The sequence below is a fragment of the Macaca nemestrina genome, chromosome X (assembly GCF_043159975.1).
Source record: "Macaca nemestrina isolate mMacNem1 chromosome X, mMacNem.hap1, whole genome shotgun sequence".
In the NCBI taxonomy this organism is placed as follows: domain Eukaryota; kingdom Metazoa; phylum Chordata; class Mammalia; order Primates; family Cercopithecidae; genus Macaca; species Macaca nemestrina.
This window is the reverse complement of record NC_092145.1, coordinates 87,120,406-87,141,214: the sequence shown is the minus strand read 5'-3', so window position 1 is coordinate 87,141,214 and position 20,809 is coordinate 87,120,406. Positions and strand designations below refer to the sequence as shown.

The 20,809-nt window shown below is 39.7% G+C and overlaps 1 protein-coding gene across 1 annotated transcript in view; it reads left to right on the top strand.

Moving 5' to 3' along the window:
- The window catches only part of LOC105476689 (androgen receptor), a 170,302-nt gene that overhangs the window by 87,349 nt on the left and 62,144 nt on the right, over window positions 1–20,809 (top strand). Inside the window, exon 2 of the mRNA XM_011732842.3 lies at window positions 6,894–7,045. Coding sequence (XP_011731144.2) covers window positions 6,894–7,045 — 152 coding nt within the window. The remainder of the gene's footprint in view (window positions 1–6,893; window positions 7,046–20,809) is intronic.

The following is a 20,809-nucleotide window of genomic DNA, read 5'->3' as shown; positions in this document are numbered from 1 at the left end:
CTCAAAGCAAACCTCTCCTGTGTTTGCAATTAGGATGTTATCTAGGAGCATATTCAAAACTTTTGAGGTTTTTATTTTAGTTTTTCTTTTATTATGTGCTGTTTTAGTAATATCAAAGAATACATGTAATATATGTTATATGGCATAACAATAAAATTAATGTTTATGAGCCCTGATTAAAGAATCAACAACATTAACATCATCATTGCAACAACCCTATTAGAATGGAAGCTCTGTGAAGGCATGGATTTTTTTCTGTTTTGTTCACTGCTATATCCCCAGGACCTAGAGGAGTGTCAGCCACATAATAGGAGCTTAGTCAATATTTTTTAAATAAGAGCATAAATCTACTTATATCCTCTTTCCTCTTATCATCACTCCCAGCCTCCCCTCAGAGGTAGCCACTATCCTATTTTAGGGTTTTAATATTCCCTTGCATTTTGTTAACTTTTCACATGTGTATTCCCAAATAATATATTGTTTGCTTTTGCTTCTTTTTGAACTTTATATAATGGAATCATATTGTATGTATCCAATTGTGAGTTATGACTTTTACGCAACATTAGTATTTGAGATTCAACTATGTGTAGCTCGATTCCATTCCTTTTCATTGCTGAATTGTATTTTATTGGATATGTGTGCCATAAATTATTTTTCTCCTATCAGTTGATGTTTATCTTTTATGCTTTTATAAACAAAACGGCTATGACTGTTCCTGCATGTGCCTCCTGGTACATATGTGCCCAACTTTCTCTAGGATATAAGCCTCAGAGGGGGACTGCACTTGGAATTTTCATTTCCAGAGCCCAAAGTTTAGCTCATGAGTCAGAGCTGCAATGTGCCCTTTGTCCACACTAGGTCAGGATCAGTGGGAGTGCTACCCAAAATATTTTCCTAGTGGGGGAATCAGGGAGAGGCAGAGACTGACCTAGTGAGGCCAGGAGTTACTATCTCAGGTCTCTAGTCAAAATGGGTTGCAATTAGTAAGAGTTCAGATTCTGAATCCCCTTCATTATTTATCTTCTTCTTCCTCCTTTACAGTTATTTTTGTTCAAGGTGCACTTTATTAAACTCATACCTAACAAACAAAACTCTAATGAATATTTTGTCTTTCATTGATTGTAAATTCAATTAGATTCTTTGAAAAAATTTTAACTGTATTTTCATTTTAGCATGGATGAAAATTTCGATTTCTTTAAAAAACATTTTTAATAATAACACAATAAGGTCTACCCTCATAACAAAATTTAAGGGCACAACACCATATTGTTAACTATAGGCACAATGTTGTACAGCAGATGTCTAGAATTTTTTTCTTCATGCTTAACTGAAACTTTATAGCCATTGAACGGCAACAGTCCATTTCTATTTCTTAAAAGTCCTTTACAAAATGAGCTTTCTGCATGTTTCCATTTTGTTTATCTGATAATTTTTTTTTCGTTTTTTATTATACTTTAAGTTCTGGGATACATGTGCAGAATGTGCAGGTTTGTTACATAGGTATACACGTGCCAGGGTGGCTTGCCACACCCATCAACCCGTCATCTACATTAGATATTACTCCTAAAGCTATTCCCTCCGCTTGCCCCTCACCCATCACTGGCCCCAGTGTGTGATGTTCCCTGTCCTGTGTCCAAGTGTTCTCATTGTTCAACTCCCACTTATGAGTGAGAACATGTAGTGTTTGGTTTTCTTTTCTTGTGTCAGTTTGCTGAGAATGATGGTTTCCAGCTTCATCCATGCCCCTGCAAAGGACATGAACTCATCTTTTTATATGGCTGCATAGTATTCCATGGTGCATATGTGCCACATTTTCTTTATCCAGTCTATCATTGATGGGCATTTGGGTTGGTTCCAAGTCTTTGCTATTGTGAATAGTGCCTCTGTAAACATACGTGTGCATGTGTCTTTATAGTAGCATGATTTATAATCCTTTGGGTATATACCCAGTATTGGGATGGCTAGGTCAAATGGTATTTCTAGTTCTAGATCCTTGAGGAATTGCCACACTGTCTTCCACAATGGTTGAACTAAGTTACAACCCCACCAACAATGTAAAAGCATTCCTATTTCTCCACATCCTCTCCAGCATCTGTTGTATTCTGACTTTTTAATGATCATGATTCTAACTGGCATGTGATAGTCTCTCATTGTGGTTTTGATTTGCATTTCTCTAATGACCAGTGGTGATGACCTTTTTTTTATATGTTTGTTGGTTGCATAAATGTCTTCTTTTGAGAAGTGCCTGTTAATTTCCTTCACCCACTTTTTGATGGGGTTGTTTTTTTCTTGTAAATTTGTTTAAGTTCCTTGTACATTCTGGATATTAGCCTTTTGTCAGATGGATACATTGCAAAAATTTTCTCTCATTCTGTAGGTTTTCTGTTCACTCTGATGATAGTTTATTTTGCCGTGCAGAAGCTCTTTAGTTTAATTAGATTCCATTTGTCAATTTTGGCTTTTGTTGCCGTTGCTTTTGGTGTTTTAGTCATGAAGTCTTTGACCATACTTATGTCTTGAATAGTATTACCTAGGTTTTCTTCTAGGGATTTAATGGTTTTAGGTCTTACGTTTAAGACTCATCTTGATTTAATTTTTGTATAAGGTGTAAGGAAGGGGTCCAGGTTCAGTTTTCTGCATATGGCTAGCCAGTTTTCCCAACACCATTTATTAAAGAGGGAATCCTTTCCTCATTGCTTGCTTTTGTCAGGTTTGTCAAAGATCAGATGGTTGTAGATGTGTGGTGTTATTTCTGAGACCTCTGTTCTGTTCCATTGGTCTGTATATCTGTTTTGGTACCAGTATCATGCTGTTTTGGTTACTGTAGCCTTGTAGTATAGTTTGAAGTCAGGTAGCGTGATGCCTCCAGTTTTGCTCTTTTTGCTTAGAATTGTCTTGGCTATGGGGGCTCTTTATTGGATCCATATGAAATTTAAAGTAGTTTTTTCTAATTCTGTGAAGAAAGTCATTGGTAACTTGATGGGATTAGCATTGAATCTGTAAATTACTTTGGGCAGTATGGCCATTTTCATGATAATGATTCTTCCTAGCCTTCAGCATGGAATGGTTTTCCAGTTATTTTTGTCCTCTCTTATTTACTTGAGCAGTGGTTTGCAATTCTCCATGAAGAGGTCCTTCACATCCCTTGTAAGTTGTATTCCTACATATTTTATTCTGTTTGTAGCAATTGTGAATGGGAGTTCACTCATGATTTGGTTCTCTGTTTGTCTGTTATTGGTGTATAGGAATGCTTGTGATTTTCACACACTGATTTTGTATCCTGAGACTTTGCTGAAGTTGCTGATAAGCTTAAGGTGATTTTGGACTGAGACGATGGGGTTTTCTGAATATACAGTCATGTCATCTGCAAACAGAGACAATTTGACTTCCTGTTTTCCTATTTGAATACCCTTTATTGATTTCTCTTGCCTGATTGCCCTGGCTGGAACTTCCAATACTATGTTGAATAGGAGTGGTGAGAGACGGCATCCTTGTCTTGTGCTGGTTTTCAAAGGGAATGCTTCCAGTTTTTGCCCATTCAGTATGATATTGGGTCTGGGTTTGTCATAAATAGCTCTTATTTTGAGATCTATTTCATTAATACCTAGTTTATTGAGAGTTTTAGCATGAAGGGGTGTTGAATTTTGTCAAAGGCCTTTTCTGCATCTATTGAGATAATCATATGGTTTTTGTCATTGGCTCTGTTGATGTGATGGATTATGTTTACTGATTTGCGTATGTTGAACCAGCCTTGCATTCCAGGGATGAAACCCACTTGATCATGGTGGATAAGCTTTTTGATGTGCTGCTGGATTCGGTTTGCCAGTATTTTATTGAGGATTTTCACATTGATGTTCATCAGGGCTATTGTCCTGACATTTTCTTTTTTTGTTGTGTCTCTGCCAGGTTTTGGTGTCAGGATGATGCTGGCCCATAAAATGAGTTAGGGAGGATTCCTTCTTTTTCTATTGATTGGAATAGTTTCAGAAGGAATGGTACCAGCTCCTCTTTGTACCCCTGGTAGAATTCGGCTGTGAATCCATCTGGTCCTGGACATTTTCTGGTTGGTAGGCTATTAATTACTGCCTCAATTTCAGAACTTGTTATTGGTCTATTCAGGGATTTGGAGGTCTATTTAGGCTTGGGAGGGTATATGTGTTCAGGAATTTTTCTATTTCTTTTAGATTTTCTATTTTATGTGCCCCAGAGGTGTTTATAGTATTCTCTAATGGTAATTTATATTTCTATGGGATGAGTGGTGATATACTCTTTATCATTTTTTATTGCATCTATGATTCTTCTCTCTCTTCTTTTTTATTAGTCTGGCTAGTGGTCTATCTACAAAATAGATAGACTGTTTATCTGATATTTATTTTGTAATTATCTAATAATAATCATCATTATCATCAGCATCATCATTGTCATCTCCTTTACCCATACATACATTTGTGTCTTTCAAATAATAATCCCATCTTTGAAGTACATCCTCATCTGTAGCAGTCTTCACTCTGCTTTCTTATATCATTTACTATCTTATTTTATAATTATTTACTTCCCATCTTTCTTCTCTAACAGATAGTATTTTTTTAGGGCCAAGGAAATATCTCGATCACCACTATATCCCCAGCATCTACCCCTGTGCCTGGTCCATAGGGCTAGATGCTAAGAGTTGAGTTGAACAAATCTACCTAATCTTAACCTTCAGTAGCACAACATGGTTTGTCAGTGGTTAAGAATCTACACTTTGGAGTCAGACTCACCCAGGATGGAATCCTGGCATTGCCACTTATTATTAATAGATATGTGACCTTGAACAAGTTCACTTAATTGTTCTTAGCATCAGTTTCCTCTTCTGTGATATAGGGATGATACAGAGCTATAGGTTGTTGGAAGAATTAAATGAGATAATATGTATGAAATGGCCTGGCACATAGAGTGCCTAAATACACGTTGTTCTGATTTTATTTGGACTGTTTGTGTTAGTAACAGAAATCAAAAAGGTGGAGAAAGGAGAAAGGTACTTGGGAAAATTTTCTATTTCTTCTCCATGTTTCATTCAGGACTGAGGAAGGGGGCACAGTTTTTACCCAAGGAAATGACATTTTTAGCCAAAGGAATTATGATCTTAGCATTTAGCTGAATTGTATATTGGAAGTAAGCTCCTTCCTTGTGGAACTTATGGCCTTGCTAGCCTTGGTTTGTTGGAAGTGCTCTTGCTGGCTTTCTAGTTAGGGTAGGGAAAGGAAGGCTTGTGGGGAGTGAAGATAGGCCATGATATCAAGCCACTGAGTGTGCAAATCAGTAGAACTTTTCGATTGCTTTCTGTTGTACTTGGGACTTGAATAAAGGCTGATATTTGTGTCTTGCTGGTAAAGTGCTTGTAAAGTGAGTGAAAGTTTTCTTTGTTCTTGTCCTGCCAGAGCTGTTCACTTGGGGCTGAGGGGAGGATAACCTTTCATGTTTTTATTTTTTTTTATTGTGATGACTGTGCTGAGCATTTGAACGAAATGGCCATTGGTGGAAAGTAAAGGTGAATGGTGAGAAGACAATAGGATAATGGAAACTGTGATGGACTTGGAGTCAAATTCTTCTGAACTTCTCCTCTCCAAGTCTTACTTATTTCATCTGTACAATGAATATTAAAATGAGAAAATAAGCTTGTCTTCACAGAGTTATTGTTAGGTGTTGAAATCACCCGACACAGCAAACAGGCTCCCATTAGGGCTCATTTTCCTTCATTCCTTAGTAAGGAAGAAGTACTTATAAAATACAGCAGTTGTGCTCTTGTGAATGATAGCATGGGCAGTTGTCATCTCTCTGAGGCAGATTAACCCAGAATGCCACTTGAGTTTTGTTTAATGCTTAGGCATAAGACATAGGAAAGACAAAAGTTGACCTTTGGGTAGTGAGAACAATGTTCCATTTTGTTCAAACTTGAATTTTTTACTATAGGAGACTGAGAATTAACCTTCCATGAAGGTTTTAGGATTTGCTTTCTGACTCTTCTCTTTCATATCCACCTGAAAGAGCTTGGGCACAGATGTTCTTGGAGAAAGGTAGTTAAACAAGGTGACTTCTGAAGCTCCATCCTTGCCCAAAGAACTTATGAGTCCCTTAGTGGCCAAGTATTTTGATGGTAGTAGCCTAAAAGATGTCCAGGATCACCGTGCATCATTTTTTCAACAGAAGCCTCAGGCATAGGGATTATGCTTGGTACTTTATGTTGTGGAATGGAATCCGGCAGATGTCCATGTGATCTAGAGAAACACCTAAGGAAAGTGAAGAAATGGGGGAAAAAATAACAAGACTTGTATGATAATACTAATCACTATCCTTGTGTATTTATTCCAAGGACATTTTCTCCATTATCTGATTTATATTACCACTCACAGCAGCAGCTCAATAGGATGGGAGATATTATCCCTATTTTATAGATGAGATTTGAGGTTCGAGGAGCTAAAACAAGGAACATCAAATTCCTTTGATATTTGGTCTGATTTTGTTATAGTTCTCCCTTTGGATGAGGTAAAGTCACAAAACTGGGTTCATATCATTTAATTAGTCTGAAAATGTTGCCTGAACACCACCTTAAGTTAGATATCTTAACCTCAGGTTTCCTACTTTCATTGCTGCCTCTTATAGACATAGACTATGAGATTGGCTAATCCCAGAGAACTTCCCTAATCCCTTGGCAAGATCCAAAAAGGCTCAGTCACACCCTACTACCACCATCTTTAGGAGAAGTCTCAGAAAATTCAGCTTCACACTAACTCACTTGAGCATCAAATAATAGTAGTTTATGCATGCAGGTTAATCCTGAAGACCTCAGACTTCACTTGCCTATTTCTGCCATTCAATGACATGTGTTGCATTGGTTTTTTGTGTCTTTCCAGTTTGGAGACTGCCAGGGACCATGTTTTGCCAATTGACTATTACTTTCCACCCCAGAAGACCTGCCTGATCTGTGGAGATGAAGCTTCTGGGTGTCACTATGGAGCTCTCACATGTGGAAGCTGCAAGGTCTTCTTCAAAAGAGCCGCTGAAGGTAAAGGGACATGCACATGCACTTCTGTTTCCCTTTCTCCTTTACCTTCCAGAGAGAGACACTAACCTTTCAGGGCCCAGGATTTTATCACCTCAGAAACAGAGTCATTGGCAAGGCCCTATCAAATAACTTAGGAGCCTAAGGAAGCAAATTTTTGCACTTGCTAGTTCCCTGGTTTCAGCAGCCTTGTTTGTACAGGCAATGTAGGCAGTGAAGGTGGTCCCAGCTGGGGCTTGGGGCTCAGTGGGTCCTAGAAATGAAGGAAAAATTAATGATTTGAAAAGATTTAATTTCCTTCCTTCTTGTTTTCTACTCTGCTGGCTAGTAAAGGAAAAATTTGTCCTTATTAGAGAGGTTAGAAGTGGAGAAACCCCAACTGAGTCCCCAGCCTGTTCCTTGGGATGAATATGAGACTGTTTCTTAGCAAAGGCTTCCTGGCCTCGGCCCCAGAAAGAGAGTGTTCTCACTCTTCAGCAGACTATCAGTCTCTGCACCTGCTCCCTCCTGTTGCTGCCTCCTTGGGACCTGTCTTTGCGTTAATAGTTCCTAGGTAGGTAAGAACTCAGAGTGAAGAAACACATTTATTCTCCTCTCCAGAGACCTGACCTCAAAGCCTGTCCATTAGTCCCTAACCTTAATCTAAGGTAGCATCTTATATCTGGCTAAATTGGCTCAAGCCCTAGCTCCTTAGTTTTATTTAGCTTAGAACAACTCATGTCTGCTCAACCCCTAAAGGTGCTCAGCCTACATTCTGCAGTAGAAACTCCCATTTTCAGGCCTCTTATGTATGGTAATGTCTCTTCCTCTAACCACCCAGGGCTTAAGCTTCCTGCTTATCCACTTCACTCTCCACCCTGTATCGAGGGCTTTCTTCTCAAAAGGACATTGATGAGGAGCCCCTAGAGAGAGATTTTGTGCTCTGGGACCAAACCCGTTATTAAACGCCAGTATTCACCTCTGCCCCGACTTTCCCCAAAGAGGTACTTCCCGCCAAGGCCTTTCTCTTTCCTCTCACTGGCTGGAAGTGTTGAGTTCCACGTCAGAACCAGAATAGAGAACCTTTCCTTCTATAAGGGCTATAAACCTTGAGAACAGTCTTAAAGATAGGTATGTAGGCCACACCATTCACCACAAATGTACTGATACTCATCAGAGGATGGAAGAAGCACCAGAGAGTTTGAAGCATCTAGAGAAAAGGTAGAAAGAGAATGCCCTTTAACTGACCTCCTCGATGATAGTCAATCACAATGATGAGTGTTGATTCATCATTTTGGCTGGGTGGCAGAAATATCTATAAAACAGAAGCTGCTGTGTTGTTTACTTCCAGTCCTCGGGGCCCACAAGAAGGCAGCTATCATTTGGTATTACTAAAAACATGCCCCATGTTCAGCTCATACCCCCAAATGACCCATTGCTACTGTTTATGCTGGGCTAGCATGAAGCCCAGGGCCCTAGTGTCTAGGTCTGGTCAGTGAGGCCTAGAGCAGAGCCTAAAGAGCCTGAGAGCAGTGCCTTCCTTTCTTCAGAGTACTCATGAAAGGATGGCTGTCAGAAAAGGAAGTGAGGAGGGGCTCCAGAGACTTCAGACCACCCCAACTTCCCCAATGAGACCCTGGCACTTCCCCATAACCTCTCACTCAGCGGGCCCTGTCTATAGAGCAGAAAATGAAACAGAGCAGTCATCTAGAGGTAGTGTATCAGCAAGCCCAGGCACCACAGTAATAGCAACCATATCAGATGGGAAAGGAGTTCAAGTGAACAAACAAGCAAATTCAATAGTCAGATATGTTAGATTATACTTGATGCTGTTTCTGGGTTTTACAAATCTGGGTTACCAAATTGTTATTTTCAGAAAACAGAGGAAATGCTCTATCACATTGTGAAAGGGAAGATTTTACTGTCGTATCATATATCCTACATGGGAGCTTTCTGCAGAAGTTAGAGCTGAAGGAGGGAGACAGGCAGAAGGGCAGCTGGCAGGGCTGCCTGGGAGGAGCTCTGCCATGAGGTGGATCCTGTGCCATTTGAGAACAGGGAAGAAAGCAATGAAGTTGTGGGGAGGGAATCACTCAACTCACAGAACATACAGAAATCCAGCAAGGTTTCAAAATGCTCTACACCCTAGAGTCTCTTAAGTTAGGGAAACTCTCTGAGCTCATGGGGCCAAATGCTCTTGCCTGCTTGAAATATGAAAAATCAACAATGGATTCCTTGCAAAACCAGGAAAAGGGAACCTTCTGAGCCCCTTGGTTATTTTGAAATACGGACCATAAATTTCAGTCCTGAGCCCTTTGAAGGTAGGAGAAGGTGGTTTAGAAAACACAGACACAGACACATACACACACACCCCCCAAAATAAAGCAAAAAAAAAAAATACTGGTGTTTTCTTTCTCCCCACATCTGTAAAGTTGTTGGATTGATTTTACTGCCATCGTTATCCCTATTTGAAGGCAGGGGGCTGTCTTATTACCCAAAGAGGACATTTATTGATTTGATTATCTTTTTCCATTTTTACAGTGCATCTTTTTCACCCATATGGCCTTTCTGGAGGTGGTTCTCAATCTGGCTTGTTGAAGCATCAAATTACACCTGTCTTAGAGAGAGTAGAAACACAAATCTTTCTCTTCCTCATTTGCTTGTTGTAGTCAGTTAACTCAGACTGTGTATTCAGACTCTTGATTATCACTTAATTCATAGTTTCAGAAATCTCTGGAATGGGCACAAGTACAGGACTTAAAAGCCTGGAATCTCAGACAGAAATATATTTCTAGCTTTGATGGTTTATAACACATGGGACTTTTAGGCTGTCATTGATGCAGGGCTCAGCACAGAGTCAGTTGTAATCTGGCCAGGTTTTGTTGTTGAGGAAGAGTGGGAAAGGGGAGTCCTACATTTTCTCCTTGTCAGTAATATTGGAGAATTGGGGTGAGGGTGAAGCTGGGCAGGGAAAGGTCTGCATAGAAAAAAGGGTCTGGCGAGAAAAAATCATGCTACTAAGCCATGAGGGTAAAATGACCAAGTTATGGTTGACAGAAACTTGGTCATAGTGTGTGGGGGGAGGGTAGGGGGTGAGGGCAGAAAGTTGGTCTAAGTCTGTGTTGGGGGGCAGTGCTTGGTGGGATGAACTCTGGGTTAGAAACAGGCATGTAGGGAAATAGTTGGTTTATGGTGTGGGTAGGATGAATGGGGCGGTGAAAGGGAAGGCATTTTGAATGCTAAGAGACCAGGAAGTCAAAGCAAAGCAATACCCATAAACAGAGGTAAGGGCTCAGAGAGGTTTTAGTTGTATAGTCTTGGGTAAGAAATTTCCCCTTTTGAACCTCAGTTTTCCTTGACTGTAAAACAACGGACTTGAACTAGATATTTCAAAATGTGCTTCCAACTTAGACATTTTGTGATCGTTCTACAAATTACAAACATAATCATCATCATTTCAGCAAACTCACGTGTATTTATACCTGCATATGTTTTTGGTCTTGCTTTCCTAGAAGATGACTAATCCAAGATCCTAATCAATTAAAGAAGCAATCTTCAGATGGGGATAGAGCCAGCTGAGAGAGTGTACTATGTATGGAGTGGGTTAAAACTCAGGACTCTGAGATTTTTACCTTGTGATCATTGCTGGGTAACTTCCTTTCTTTTCTATTTCTCATCTGGAAAATCAGGATATGAATCCCCATCTCTACCTCATTATGTTTCAAAGAGGGTTAATTAATCCATCATGTGCATTATGTGCTCAAGAATTTACTATTTTTCAGATATTTTCTAGTAAAACGTTGGAGATTATATGTCCATTTGTTTTGTACACATGGAGTGCTGTTTGGTACACATCATAAAATTGAAACTGTAGTTTACATTCTGAACTCAAAGAATTACACCATCCTCACTGATGTTTACAATAGGTCCCAATTTAGTTTCTTTGGCAAATTTTATGTAAGTATGGCTTTGATTCTCTCTCTCACCCCAGGTTTTTGTTAGGGAAGAAATGCAAGTGAACCCTCATTGAACTCTTTCTGTCCTTTAAATCCATTCTTTCCCACCTCAACTCATGTGGAATTGAATGTTACCTCTAGTTTGGAGTCTAGCAGAGAGTTTTTGGTGCATATCAGTGTCCCCTTCACTCCCTGACTTTTTGAGTAACATTTCCCAGAGGCAAATTAACTCTGCTAAGAGGATCTGCTTGCAGCTTCAACAGAGCCTTCATCAGGTATCTTTGGCCAAGGAGTTGACTGATCCTGACTTTGCGAGTCCTAGAGATCTTTTCACAAAACTCCTCTCATGTTTCTGTCTCTGGTTTTCTTAAAAGTCGCAGACAGACTTTAGATTTAGGGGTTGGTTAACTTTTTGTAAAGGGCCATGTAGTAAATATTTTCGGCTTTGTAGATCATATGGTCTCTGTGTCAACTACTCAGCTCTGCCTTTGTAGGATGAAAGCAGCCATGGATAATACTTGAACTAATGGGAGTAGCTGTGTTCCAATAAAACTTTATGGGCACTGAAATTTGAATTTCACTTAATTTTCACATATCATTTAATATTATTTTTCTTTTTAACCATTTAAAAATTTAGAAATCATTCTTATCTCGTTGGGCCTCACAAAAACAGATGGTAGAGTGGATTTGGTTTATGGGCTGCAGTTTGTTGACCTCTGCTTTAGATAATCACTTCTGTACTTATAAATCTGCAAAGGTTTTATGTTTTCCCATCTCTTGGTATTTTAGTAGCTCTCTAGATTATCTAATTTAAAAATTTTTTCTCAGTAGGCCAAAGTTTGCACATCTTGTTAGCACAGAATGCCTGGCCTAGTGGCTTCTTGGCCCTGAGCCTTTTACTAAACAGGAGAAAAACTAAATGTCTAGAAATGCTAGAAGAGGATACTATTTTGTTTTAATGATCTAGTAGATCACTCCTCCTTGTAATACCCAGAGGAGAAACTGAAAATATTTCAAGCATTTTCTAGACTTCTGTGTTGTAAATGTGTGGATAACTATGAACTATATATGAAAGAACTTTTCTGGATGACACATATATTCCAGATGGCAAAAAGGAAGCACTTTGGGGACTCTCTGGTACCAAGTATCATGGAAAAATTGTGTGTCTCATAGAAAGTAGATCCCAGGAAGCCAGCTGAGTTGTGGATCTGCCATATATTACCTCATGATTCTGTCTTCGCACACTCACTGGCTTAATTCTGGGCCTCCCCATAACACGACTAGACCACAGGCTTGCAGAAGAAATAATTTAGCTCTGTAACTCATTGCAGTTGGTGCCCACCCAAGTCTCTGTCAGTGCCCAATTCGGGAGCCATGCCAAGAATTTGCCATTGCTGCTTTGTAGTGGCCCTGTGCCTGCTTATTTATAGCCTGTGCATTTTATGAAACAGAGATTAATAAGAAGTTGCCATAGTACTTGCACCATTATGTAAATATCTGCAATGCTTACATAGCCTTTGTCACTTGCAAGATCTTTTGAGTCCATTGCCTTCTGCTACCATGCCTTACCAATTTCCTAGTCCCTTATTATTATTTTTTAATTTATTATATTTAACTTTTGTGATACATGTTCAGAATGTGCAGGTTTCTTATATAGGTATACACGTGCCGTGGTGGTGTGCTGAAACCAACAACCCGTCATCTGCATTAGGTATTTATTCTAATGCTATCCCTCCCCTAGCCCAGTGTGTGATGTTCCCCTCCCTGTGTCCATGTGTTCTCATTGTTCAACTCCCACTTATGAGTGAGAACATGCAGTGTTTGGTTTTCTGTTCCTGTGTTTGTTTTCTGAGAATGATGGTTTCCAGCTTCATCTATGTCCCTGAAAAGGACATGAACTCATCCTTTTTGATGGCTGTATAGTATTCCATGGTGTATATGTGCCACATTTTCTTTATCCAGTCTATCACTGATGGGCATTTCGGTTGATTCCAAGTCTGTGCTATTGTGAATAGTGCTGCAATAAACATACGTATGCATGTATCTTTATAGAAGAATGATTTATAATCCTTTGGGTGTATACCCAGTAATGGGATTGCTGGGTCAAATGATATTTCAGGTTCTAGATCCTTAAGGAATCTCCACACTGTCTTTCATAATGGTTGAACTAATTTACACCCCCACCACCAATGTAAAAGCATTCCTATTTCTTCACATCCTCTCCAGCATCTGTTGTTTCCTGACTTCTTAATGATCACCATTCTAACTGGCATGACATAGTATCTCATTGTGGTTTTGATTTGCATTTCTCTAATGACCAGTGATGATGAGCTTTTTTTCATATGTTTGCTGGCCGCATAAATGTCTTCTTTTGAGAAGTGCCTGTTCATATCCTTCACCCATTTTCTGATGTGGTTGTTTTTTTCTTGTAAATATGTTTAAGTTCCTTGTAGATTCTGGATATTAGCCCTTTGTCAGATGGATGGATTGCAAAAATTTCTCTCATTCTGTAGGTTGGTTGTTCACTCTGATGCTAGTTTCTTTTGCTATGTAGAAGCTCTTTAGTTTAATTAGATTTCATTTGTCATTTTTGGCTTTTGTTGCCATTACTTTTGGTATTTTAGTCATGAAGACTTTGCCCATTCACAATTGCTACAAAGAGAACAAAATACCTAGGAATACAACTTACAAGGGATGTGAAGGACCTCTTCGAGGAGAACTACAAACCACTGCTCAAGGCAATAAGAGAGGACACAAACAAATGGAAAAACATTCCATGCTCATGGATAGGAAGAATCAATATCGTGACAATTGCCATACTGCCCAAAGTAAATTATAGATTCAGTGCTATCCCCATTAAGCTACCATTGACTTTCTTCATAGAATTAGAAAATACTACTTTAAGTTTCATATGGAACCAAAAAGAGCCCATATACCCTAGACAATTCTAAGCAAAAAGAATAAAGCTAGAGGTATCAAGTTACCTGACTTCAAACTACACTACAAGGCTACAGTAACCCTTATCAATTTTGTATTGCCTGTCCATATTCTGCAGCCAGAAGCTTCTTCAGTCCTTTAAGGGAATTTCTGGGTGACTATCAAACTCTGGTAGTTCATTTTTGCAGTTGACTGCTATTGTGAGGATAAGTGTCAGACTCACTCTCTCTTCAGAGATAGAAATTATGTATTAATTATCTGGATTCTAGACCCACAGCAAGGAGCAAACTGCTCCTCAAAATAACTGAATTCTTCGAGAAGTCATCATTGTAAAACAATATCTTCAGTTATAGTAGCCATGTGTGCATGCTTCTGGAAACTGTTTTTCAGATTTTCATCTTCCTTCCCTGTCTCCTCATAGCTAGGCAGCTGCTTTCAGCCTTGTACAGATGCTAGTGAGCTTTGTACCTACAAACCTGAGAAAATTGAACTGAGATTTGGAGGTGAATGACTCTTGATAAAGGGAACAAGGTTTAGAATTATCAGTCCCTTTGCTCCCAGGCTGTGTTGTGACTACTTAGGCACTCCAGTGAAATCACTATTCCTCCTATCTAGACTAATGCCTGTCCCTGCAGAGCACCTCATGAGAACAGGCCTGGTAGTAATATCCTCATGCATTCAGTCAGTAAATATTTACGGAGTGCTTACTACATGTAGGATATTGGGCTGACATACTCAAGGTACAGGGCTTGCTTCCAGGAGGTTATAGTTTATTAATCATAAAAGTGGCATTTTTTTTTGAGACGGAGTCTTGCTCTGCCTGTCGCCCAGACTGGAGTGCAGTGGCATGATCTCGGCTCACTGCAAGCTCCGCCTCCCAGGTTCATGCGATTCTCCTGCCTCACCCTCCCGAACAGCTGGGACTACAGGGGTGCACCACCACACCTAGCTATTTTTTCTTTTATATATATATATATATATATATATATATATATATATATTTCTTTTTTTTTTTTTTTCAGTAGAGACAGAGTTTCACCATATAGGCCAAGCTGGTCTCGAACTCTTGACTTCGTGATCCACCCACCTCAGCCTCCCAAAGTGCTGAGATTACAGGCGTGAAAATGTGACAATCTTTAAAGCTCTTCAGTGGATGAAAGGCCACCCTATCTACTGTCCATTTGAACTTTGCAACTATCTTGGTACAGAGTGAGAAGTTATTCTCTTGGTTTTCCATATGAGTAAACTGAGGCTTTGCCAGTTCATCAGCAGGTAATAAATAATGTATCTGGAATTTGAACCCAGGTCTTCTGGGGTCAAAGGCAGCATTCACTCTGTTCCATCACAGCAGCTCCTCAAATAAGCCAACATAGAAACCAAGTACTATGCCTAGGCAACAAGAAAGGCAGCAATGAAGAGCAACAGCAGAGTGAAATATGAGAGAAGGAAGTTAAGAAAGATGTTAAGTACTGTGGGGAGTAACCGAGAAACCACCAAGTATCGCTAACATCACAGGGAGCTTGTCTTCCTAAGAAAACTCCAAGCACTTAAAACAGCTGGTAGTTCATCAGCAACTCTCTTTATTAGATGTATGAGGGACATGTGGGCCATAGTCCTTCTACCAACTTATATGCTTCAGGGGGAAGTTCTGATTCTGATGAGACCCAGCATGGTCGCTTTTAATTCACTGTTGTCACACAACTATAGAACAGGAAGCACAACTTAACACCTGTGCTCATGAGAATTTTGCTCCTTATGACCAAGCTAAAGAAAGAGCTTAGACAGGATGTGAGGATATAAATGTAGATTCATGGTTCCTTGGCTCTTTGGTTTGAGCCTTCTCAGCAGAGCATGCCACAGAGTGTTTTCCATGGGGCCAGTAGCAAGAGAAATCCATTTCCCTCCTCCTCGATGTCAGAAAACAGAGAATATTGTCTTTCAGGATAGAATTAAAAAGTCATAGAGGCAGCAACTTGTTTTCCTATATTAGGGTTTTAAAATTCTGTTTTTCCTTCCTCTCCTGAGTCACATCATTGTGTGGATGGACCTTGATTTCATTGTGGTATCTGGATGTGGGCCCTGAAGGCCATGGACTTCTAACAGTTCCTTAAGTTACAGAAGCACATTCCTATAGGTCACAAGCTCATTTACTTACAGGATGGTTGATTCAGTCACAGGTTATTTCATGAAAATACTTAAAAGATTTGCAGTGTTCAAAACTGCAGGATCTTTAAACACTAAAACTTGAAGGAAGGGAATTTGGAAATCAAAAAATCTGGTCAAACCGTTTCATGGAAAAGTAAAGTGAGGCTCAGAGAGAGGAAATTACTTTCCTGGGTTTCTATAGCATATAAATGGCAGAAGTGAGAGCCTCCCTGCCATTTCTAGTTTTCTGCCTGAGAGACCCTCCTGCTTCACAGCTAATTAGCAGAGTTACAGAGGTCATTACCTTGCAATTCTCAAGAATTATGTGAGGCAGTATAGTAAGCATTTATGGCCCTTGGTTCCCAGAAGGAGCTTAGTCCCTGATAGTCCTCTCTGCCTTTGCTGCCATTGTGTGAGACCATCTTCTGTAACTGTATGTCTTCCCCCCTAGTAAGTTAATGAGTAATAAAGGTATTCCGTAGTGAGAGGACTCTGTAAGAGAATTCTTGGTGTAAGGATTGTTGCAAGGTTGTTTTGTGTGTATGTGCATGTATAAACTTTTTTAGGGAGTGTATTCATAGCTTTTACATGGATCTCAGAGGCTCTGTAACAGAAGATTACAGAATACTGGTCTTGTCTTTGGTAAGGATTTTATAGACCCATAAGGGAGTATTCTGACTACAGTGATATCCAACATGGCTATTTAATGCCTGGCATTTTCCCCACATAACATACGTTTATTCAACAGTCAGTGCCTACTGTGTACATGAGACCTATACCAGGCACTGGGATAAGAGACATGAAATAACAGCTAAAACTGTTTATTGAGCAGTCAATATGCATTAGATGCTTTGTAGGCATTTTCTTATTCAATCTGTATACCCTCAATTTACAAATGAGGGAACCGAGACACAAAAGAGTTGAGTGATTTGCCCAAAGTCATACAAATAGTCAGTGGCTATGTGGTGAATAGTTACCAACATGAAAGAATGAGATTACTGCTGTACTAAAAGTAGGCACATAATTCCCTGAGCAGATAGTATGAGAGAATGATTTATTTTACCTGGAAAGTTTAGGAAGGCTTCACAGAGGAGTTAAGGGTTGATCTGGATCTTGAGGGATGGATAAGAATTTGCCAGATACAAAAAGGTAGAAAGAGAACTTCAGGAGGAGGGAACAGGTTGAGCAAAGACAAGGTGATATGAAAGCGGGAGGCTTGTTTGGGGAGCATTATGGAATCTCGAAGTCATTGTGGGGAATCTCATCAGATGCAGCAAGCTGCTTGACAGGCCTTCAATTGGCTCTTTGTACCTTGCTCCCTCCCCATGCTGAGCTGTCCATAGCTGCCTTAGGCTGGTGTCTGGGATTTTCGGAAGGTTACTATCCAGGTAGTGTAACAAGATGCAGTGTAAGAGCACCAGATCGGGGCTCTGGCTCTGCTACTGACTTAACACCTGGCATTAAGCATGTCTAGTTCCCTCTTTGTACATTAAAATCTCCATTGGAGCAGTAACATGGTTGTATTAAATGATCTTGAAGATTTTAAAAATAAATATATAACAATATAAATCGTTAACAATAATTTTAGTAGTAAATCTCTAAAATTTTACAGATAATCCAGATTCATCCATTGGCCAATGGTTCACTTTGTATGCATAATTTTTTGGGAAACAGGCAGACCGAATTTCAATCCTTAGTTGTAAGACTTAATACATATGTGACCTCAAGCAAATTATATTGAATGCCTCTATAAGGATAATAATATCTTACAGAACTATTGTAAGAACTAAATGATGTGTAATAAAGCTCCTGGTACTCAGTAAGTTTTGGATCCTTTTCCTAGAGTGAGTCTTGGTCATAGGCACGCATATACTTGCAGGGGTCCCTGAGTAGGCAGAAATAACAAATGAGAGATGGTATCTGTGGTATTCCCCAGGTAAAGGAGGCCTTGGGTTGGTGTAAGATTTCACTTCACTTTAGAGTTACTTAATTAGGGACCAGAAAGGCCATCGCATCTGTATGAGAATATAACAAAGGTCAATTTCTTCCTCTTTACTTTTTACGCTGTGAGTAACATTCCCCAGCCAGCCCAGCCGGCACGTGTTCTTTGCCTCTCCTGACTTCCAGACTTTGGTCTTGAAGGTGTCAGAGCTCTCTGTGTATCTTTGCCCCCAACAGGATAAGTCTGACCTCCCCAGCAAATTCAACTCCTAAGCCACTGTCCAGGAGAAGAGCTAGCAAGGTCATAAATTATTCTCCATATTTTCCAGCCATTGGTTTCCCTTGTCCAGCCAGAGGTGTGTCTTAAAGTATGCTGAGGCCAGATTCAATAGAAACCTGAGCCAGCACCTGTGTAACTAATTTTTAAAACTCCCTTTCCTGAAGCTGGATGAATATTTTTTAAAACTAAGCTGGATTATCTTTTATCTAGCATGCCGTTTCCTACATTCCTAGTGCTATGGACCTCTTGGAGGAATGTAGTTTGGTTATAGTGGTATTGTCTTGCTTGTCTGTTGTGGGGGAGGAGGACATTTCTTTCAAAAACAAGGTAATACTTCGGTCTGGACTATGACTATTTTGTTTAAAATGAAACTATGGCACTGTACTGGTACTCATTCTGCTTCCTATAGGTTAGCTTTACATCCCTCTGTCTTCACCCACTCTACAGTTCTGATCCTTTTAAAAAGCAGCCAACCAAAACCAGCAAGTACATACTGCTTATCTCTGACTTCTACCTGAATCAACTTCAGATCTTGTCCAAAGCTCCATCTGAAGAGAGGGGGATAACACCCTGCCAAGAGCCCTCAGGGCCCATCAGTAAGTAGACATCCTGTCCTTGAGGTCTCTTAACTCTGCTCAGCTTCAGAATACAGAAGGGGTTGGTTCTTCATTTGTGTTGTTTATAACTAAAAGCCTCCTACTTCCCGCTTTTATTGCATAGCTTCTTCTGCCATCCCACCTGTGTAGCCTCTTCAACTCCCCTAAAACTCCTCTGTAGCCCGTGTCACTTGGAAAGAGTCTTCTTTGTCTCTTTTGCAACTTGACAATGACTAGCCAGCAAGTTTAAGTTCAAATTATTGTTCCATGGGAACAGAGATAGATATAGGAAACAAAAAAAGGGATATGGAGGTATGGAGTAATTTCCCACCTACCTAGTGAGCACTACTGAGATATTCAAATGCTCTCTACTCAAGAATTCTATTGATATAAACGTAAAAAACTTGATCTTAGGTCTAATATCCATTAGTAGTGTGACCTTGGGAAAACGATGCCACTCCCAAAGGCTTAGTTTTTTTAACTATAAAATAGGAATAATGATGACCACCCCCAGAGGATTCATAAGGATAACATGAGATAAGGCAACTTGAAATTTCCTAGCATGGCGATAGACTTTTGAAAATAAAATGAACCAAACACTGATAACAGTACTTCCTAGTGCACAAATGAGAAATCAGTCCCTCATCAAATTACAGCACATTTCCAATGCTCCGATTATGTCACTGTAGAAATGCTAATGTGGATTAAATAATTTGTCTGTTGCTATTTATATGGATAATTTGATAGTAATTATTTTTGGACATGGATAGTTTTGAAGCCTTACAGATGAGTCCATCCCCAAGTACCCAAAACTAAAGAAAGTTGGCTAGAGTGATGGCAAGGTGGCAGCACAGAGCTCCCTGGGTTCTGGGCCCTGTCCCCTAGCTAGGGAGAACTCCAGGCTATAAGCATTTGTATTCTCATAGTCCAATGGCAGGGAAAAGGGTTGAAGGTGAGTACTTTTCACTCATTTATTTTTTCAACAAGCATGTATGGTGTCAGGCCTTGTATGCATCCACAGACAAATGTGAGCTAGCCCTGACCTCAAGGAGATTTCAGTTGCAGCTTTAGCACTGCAAAGAGTATCTACCTGCGGCAGATACAATGTGATGGGACATGGCGGAGAAAAAATCTATAAACAGAGCCTCCCCATCCCCAGGCATGGAAACAATCCTAACCCAGGCTGGCATAGTACAATGGGCCTGTCTCTATCAGCAGGTTTGGAAGCTTTAACAACAACAAAAAAAACAATAATAATGATGATGATAATCATAGTGCCTAATGTTACCAAACATTTTCCGTGTGTTAAGTACTATACTAAGTGCATACTTAATCCTCACAACAACTCTATAAGGTAGTAGATACTCTTACTACTACCCTGATTTTACAAATATGGAAACTGAGGCACAGAAGACGGAGAGAACAGGAATACACCTAATTCACCTCAGTTCAACAAACACCAAGCATCTGTTTTATGTCAGGCCTCGTGCTGGGTGCCAGGGAGAGAGAAATGAGTAAAGCATAGTTTCAGTCCAGTGGGAGCAAATGACAGCACACAGTGGACACATATATTGCAGCCCTTCTGCTTTATGCTAAGAACTCATTGTCAGTGATGAATCAAACACAGTCCTTCTCTCAAAGATCTTAAAGCTTAGTAGGAGATATCTGTGTGAAAACAAAAATTAAAGACTGCTGTGATAAGTGTCATAAGAGATAAGTGGAAAATGAGAGAGAGATCACTGTAGCAGTTGATTGGTTTAAATCAAAGCCCCCCAAAAAACAGTGTTATTGAGAATTATAGAACAACTAATTGATTTAAATCAAAGCCCAAACAGAACAGTGTTTGCTAATTTTATTTCAGGTTGGTTGATAGATTTTCATTTTTTATTCCATCCCGACAATGGAAGATTAGTGCTTGTTTCCCACCCAAGGA